The 5,949-nt window shown below is 54.1% G+C and overlaps 1 protein-coding gene across 1 annotated transcript; it reads left to right on the top strand.

Annotated features, from left to right (window-relative positions):
• The first annotated feature begins 2,441 nt into the window (after positions 1-2,441).
• Positions 2,442-3,418, top strand: LOC136489310 (uncharacterized). Its single transcript, XM_066485991.1, has 2 exons — positions 2,442-2,966; positions 3,068-3,418. Exons 1-2 carry the CDS (start codon positions 2,442-2,444, stop codon positions 3,416-3,418), a joined length of 876 nt encoding a protein of 291 aa, XP_066342088.1.
• The last annotated feature ends 2,531 nt before the right edge of the window (positions 3,419-5,949 follow it).

Here is a 5,949-nt window from a genome sequence, read left to right as displayed (position 1 = left end):
CACAAGCTTGGATGCCTGAAGCCTCATACCATGCCTCCGGCGAGGAGGCAGTCAGAGCGGTCTTCAACAGAGGCCAGGACAAGGGCAAGGCCAAGTGCGAGGATCAAGACGAGGGCCCCTCCACATAGAGGGGCAAGAAGAACAAGAAGGATCGTCGCCGACCAGCCAATTCTGCTCTGGTCACCGCAGCTGATCGCATGGGCAAGCAGCCCCAGCAGGGCCTGCCTAACCACTTCGACAAGCTCATGGAGGGCCCATGCACCAACCACGCCTACCCTGTCAAGCACCTCTACAAGGACTACGAACTCCTCTAGCGCTTTCTACGATAGGCTGGCCGGCCAAAAGAAGGAAAGGGTAAGGAGGTAGCAGCCAACAAAGGAGGCAAGATAGGCAAGGATGCAGACGACTTTCCCTATCCCAAGGAATGCATCACGATCTTTGGGGGATCTGATGCGATTTGCTCCAAGTGCCAGCACAAGGTACGCTACAGAGAGGCATGCGCCACCGAGATGGCCGTCCCCTCCTTCCTTAGCTGGTCGGAATCTCTGATCATCTTTGATCAGAGGGACCACCCTTCCCATGTCGCCAGACTAGGGCGCTACCCACTCGTCATCGACCCCATTATCCGCAAGAAGGCCCTCACCAAGGTGCTGATGGATGGAGGCAGTGGCCTCAACATCCTATACATCAACACCCTCGACGCTATGTGCATCCCCCGGTTGGAGCTTCGTCCAGTGAGCTCTCCCGTCCACGGTGTGATCCCGGGAGTGCAGGCGTACCCGCTCGGGTAGATTGACCTGCCCGTCACGTTTGGTGACCAAGCCAACTTCCGCTCTGAGGTCCTCACCTTTGAGGTGGTGGACTTTCCTGGGTCCTACCACGCCATCTTGGGGCGGCCATGCTACACCAAGTTCATGGCGATCCCCAACTATACCTACCTCAAGCTAAAGATGCTGGGGCCAAATGGCGTCATCACTGTGGGTAGCACCTTTTCGCACGCCTTCACGTGCGACCGCGAGCATCTAGAGCTCGCCACCACTATCATCAACTCCGCCGAGCTCCCTCAGCTCAAAGAATCATCGACTCTGGTGGTCCCAAACTCCAACAAGCCAACCTCCATGACTGCTTTCCGCCCACTCAAGGAAACCAAGGCGGTGGGGATCGACCCCACCGACCCAACCAAGACGGTGCGGATCGGGACCCAGTTCTCGGCCAAATAGGAATGCGAGCTCGTCGACTTCCTATGCGCCAATCGTGATGTCTTCGCATGGAAACCTTCTGACATGCTAGGCATACTACGGGAGGTCGCCGAGCATGCACTGCGCCTCATCCTGGGCTCAAAGCCCGACAAGCAGTGCCTACGTCGCTTCGACGATGAAGGGCGTAGGGCCATGGGCGAGGAGGTTGCCAAACTCATAGCGGCTAGGTTCATCAAAGAGGTATACCACTCTGACTGGCTTGCCAATCCTGTTCTTGTTAAAAAGAAGACCAGGAAATGGAGAATGTGTGTTGATTACACTGGCCTCAACAAGGCATGTTCAAAGGATCATTTTCCTTTGCCGCGCATAGACCCGATAGTCGACTCCACATCGGGTTGCGAGATCCTCTCCTTTCTGGATGCCTACTCAGGCTATCACCAGATCATGATGAAAGAATCCAATCAGCTTGCAACCTCATTCATCACCCCATATGGTTCGTACTGCTACGTAACCATGCCTTTTGGCCTAAAGAATGCTGGTGCCACCTATCAATGGTGCATGCAGCAATGCTTCGCCGACCAGATTGACCCGCTCGACCAACCTGATCAGGTCGACCAGCCAAAACCAACCATCGCCGTCTATGTTGATGACATAGTGGTCAAAAAGGCTCGAGCTTGTGACCTGATTGCGAACTTAGCTGCAACATTTGCGAACCTCTGAAGGTTCAACGTCAAATTGAATCCCAAAAAATATGTTTTTGGGGTTCCGAAGGGAAAGCTGCTTGGATACATCATGTTCGAACGCGATATCGAGGCCAACCCCGAAAAGATCATAGCCATCTCCAACATGGGTCCTATACGCAACATCAAGGGCATACAAAGGCTCACCGGCTGTTTAGCCACCCTAAGCCGGTTCATCTCCCGGCTAGGCGAGCGGGGGATGCCTCTCTACAAACTTCTCAAGAAGACAGATGCATTCATCTGGACCGAGGAAGCACAACAGGCTTTGGAGAGCCTCAAAGCATCACTCACATCATCCCCAATCCTTGTCGCTCCCGAACAGGGAGAACCCCTCTACTACATCGCGGCAGGCAACCACGTGGTGAGCGCCGCCCTGGTCGTCGAAATGGAGGAGCCGGGACACCACCTTAAGGTCCAATGACCCGTATACTTTGTCAGGGAGGTACTCACTGACCCTAAGGTCTGGTACCCCCAGGTGCAAAAACTCCTATATGCCGTGCTGATGGCAAACCGAAAGCTCCTGCACTACTTCACCAATCATGAAGTCGTGGTTGTCACTTCATACCCGCTCAGAGACATCATCCGCAACCACGACGCCGTGGGACGGATCTCCAAGTGGGCACTCGAACTCATGGGCCATGACATCTGGTATATTCCCTGTACTACTATCAAGTCTCAAGCTCTCACAGACTTTGTCACTGAATGGACGAAGGTCCAGCTCCCGACCCTAGATGTCACCCACGAGTACTGGACGATGTACTTCGACGGGTCTATAATGGCGCCCAGCTCGGGGGCTAGGGTAGTTCTGATCTCCCCAGATCGGAGCAAGCTCCACTATGTGATCCGCCTCCATTTTCTTGCCTCAAACAATGCCGCAGAGTATGAGGCCCTCATCAACGGACTCCACATCTCCATCGAGCTCGATGCTACATGGCTCTACGTCCGCGGTGACTCGGAGTTGGTCGTCGACCAAGTCATGAAGGAGTCATCTTGCAAGAGCCCCCTCATGGCAGCATACTGCCAAGAGGTGCGCAAGCTCGAGGACAAATTCCAGAGGATCAAACTACATCATGTCCCCCAAAAGGCAATGATGCAGCCGATTTTCTCACAAAATTGGCTACCAGGCAGGATCCATCTCTAGATGGCGTCTTCATCAACGACCTCCACGAGCCGTCTGCCTGCATCCTAGAAAGTCTGATCCAGACATGCTTTGACACCAACCCGATGCCTGGGGGCTCCGACCTGGATGTCTCCATGACAACGTCGCCCGCCGATGTCGCTATGGTGGCGCTCGATCAAACTGACTGGCGAGCGCCGCTACTCGCCTACCTCCTCGAGGAGGTTCTCCCACCCAAAAGGACTGAAGCACAATGGATCGCTCGACGCGCCAAGAGATTCATCACGCTCAGCGATGAGCTTTACAAGCAAAGTCTGTTGGGAGTACTCATGAAGTGCATTCCGACTGGCCAGGGGAAATAGCTCCTCCTCAAGGTCCATGCCGGAATATGCGGACATCACGTGGCCCCGAGGTCACTGGTCGGAAAAACCTTTCGCTAAGGTTTTTACTGGCCCATCGCGCTACGAGATGTAGAGGAGGTCGTTCGTAGGTGTGAAGGATGCCAGTTCTACGCTCGGCAAACTCATTTGTTGGCACAGGAGCTCCAAACCATCCCCATCACCTGGCCGTTCGTGGTCTGGGGCCTCGACATGGTAGGACCCCTCAAAAAGGGCCTGGGCGGCTTCACTCACCTACTCGTAGCAGTAGACAAATTCACCAAGTGGATAGAGGGAAAGCCCATCACCAACATCCACTCCGAAGAGGTAGGCAAGTTCTTCCTCAACATCATCTACCGGTTCGGCGTTCCTAACTGTATCATCACTGACCACGGAACCAACTTCACCGGAAAGAAGTTCCTGGACTTCAGTGATGGATATGGCATCAGGATCGACTGGGCCTCGGTCGGACACCCACGCACTAATGGTCAGGTCGAGCGTGCCAATGGCATGGTCCTCCAAGGACTTAAGCCGCGCATCTTTGACCGGCTCAACAAGTATGCTGGGCAATTGGTTGCAGAGGTCCTAGCGATCCTCTGGAGCCTGAGAATGACCTTGAACCGGTCCATAGGGTTCACACCCTTCTTCTTGGCCTACGAAGCCAAAGCAGTGTTGCCCTCAGACCTTGACCATGACGCCCCAAGAGTGAAGGCCTTCGGCCATGACCGAGCCACGGAGGCTCAGCAAGATGCAGTCGACCTGCTCGAAGAGGCCCATGAGATGATCGTCATCCGCTCCGCTCGCTACCAGCAAACTCTCCACAGATACCACGAAAGGAAGATCAGGGGGAGGATCCTCGAGGTCGGTGATCTTGTACTCCAGAGGACCCAATCAATGAAGGAGAAACACAAACTCTCTCCACCATGGGAAGGTCCCTATATGGTGACCGAGGTGATCCAACCTGGCGCCTACCAACTGAAGGACGACGACGGCAACATTCTCACCAACACTTGGAACATTGAATAGCTACGTTGTTTTCCCCTAAATTTAGTCTTATCACTTTCTTTTATTCAACGCTTGCTCCTATAAAGCACCCCAGCCCGAACACTTTTGGCCTGGGTCGCTCGGGGGCTCCATGAGGGTACAATACCACCTCTCTTTTTTACTTTCACATGGCAAATACTTTTCTCCCAAACGAAAGGGCATAAGGGTGCGATACCACCTCTCTTTTTTACTATCACATGGTAAAAACTTTTTGCCCGAACGAAAGGGCATTGCCCGAACGAAAGGGCATTCCATTCCTTTGATTACCCTACATGTCTTTATTTTTACTCCTGACCGATCGTGCCCTGCCACGACCTACAGTTACGAGCAGCCAAGCCTCGCGGGCCATGCCCGGGTTCTTAAGGTTGCAGCCTACGGAATGAACGGGCAGGTGCGAAAAAGAAAGGATAAAAACAAAGCTATGCTAGGATAAAAAACAAGGATCGGATAGTGTTTCTATCACAAAACGGAACTGATGTATTCATCGATACAAAAAACTGTTCACACGGGGGCTCCCCCACCAACTTAACGGTTACATTTGCTGACTACTTCTACTCTAAATGCTACTGTCGCTGCCCGCGCGGCATCGGCTGATGCTAAAGGGACGCTATGTGCCGAAGTATGGCCGCCATGGCTGGAGGATGTCTCATCAAACTTTATGAACTAGCTGACCTGAGTGGCTGCAAGGGCGAAACCCCCTACCAGCACAGTCCTGGGCAGCTTCCCCTTCGACAAGGCTCGCCCAGAGAAGATTCGCCGGAAGGAGTCCACGTGCGGCTCCCTCCCGACGAAGGCCTCGCAGACGGTGATGAAGCCAGCAACATGTAGGACCCTCCAGTGCGCCACCTCCTTCGGCAGAAGCAGCCCCTTCTCGACGAAGACGGTTAGCACCATCTCATCTACATTCGATGACCTCTAGCTCGACATTACGCTTCAGATTCACGAACAGGTCTGTGAGTTCTCCCTTCCCCTATTTAAGGAGGAGATGCAGGGGTTGAAGAAGGGCAAAGGATTGGGGCAAAAAACCCTCTCCCTTCCCCTATTCAATGCGGATGGGAATGCGATGGGACGCATCCTGGCCGACAGGACGCACCCTGCTCGACGAGACGGCGCCTAGTTAAACGGGACGTGGTATAGGCGGGGCCCACCACTACCGCACATCGGGCGTAGGAAACAAGGCGCAACCGCACACAGGTGGCCCTCCGCCTTCCCAGGCAAGACTTGGAAGGGCCCAACAATGGGACCTCCATCGAGGAGGGACCAACGGGCTTCCTGAGTCGGTCGAATGGCTCAGGCGAACACCGAGCGATTGGTAAGGAGCAGAGGGATGCCCCATGTGGGCCAAGCCAACCCCATCACGAACAACGAACAAGGGTCCCGGTCGGACACATCTAACGAGAGCTCCTCAAACCCGTCACTCGAGTCATCAAGGTAACCTTACCAAAACCCTTTATTTCATTTATTTTAGATAA

This window comes from Miscanthus floridulus, chromosome 10 (genome assembly GCF_019320115.1).
Source record: "Miscanthus floridulus cultivar M001 chromosome 10, ASM1932011v1, whole genome shotgun sequence".
Lineage (NCBI taxonomy): Eukaryota > Viridiplantae > Streptophyta > Magnoliopsida > Poales > Poaceae > Miscanthus > Miscanthus floridulus.
This window is presented reverse-complemented; position numbering and strand designations above follow the sequence as displayed.

Bases quoted from the DNA above. Each gene is read 5' to 3' on its own strand.
- LOC136489310 (XM_066485991.1), top strand. From the start codon at position 2,442: ATGGCAAACCGAAAGCTCCTGCACTACTTCACCAATCATGAAGTCGTG. The intron at 2,967-3,067 runs GTGCGCAAGCTC...GCTACCAGGCAG, and splicing joins TGGCAGCATACTGCCAAGAG to GATCCATCTCTAGATGGCGT.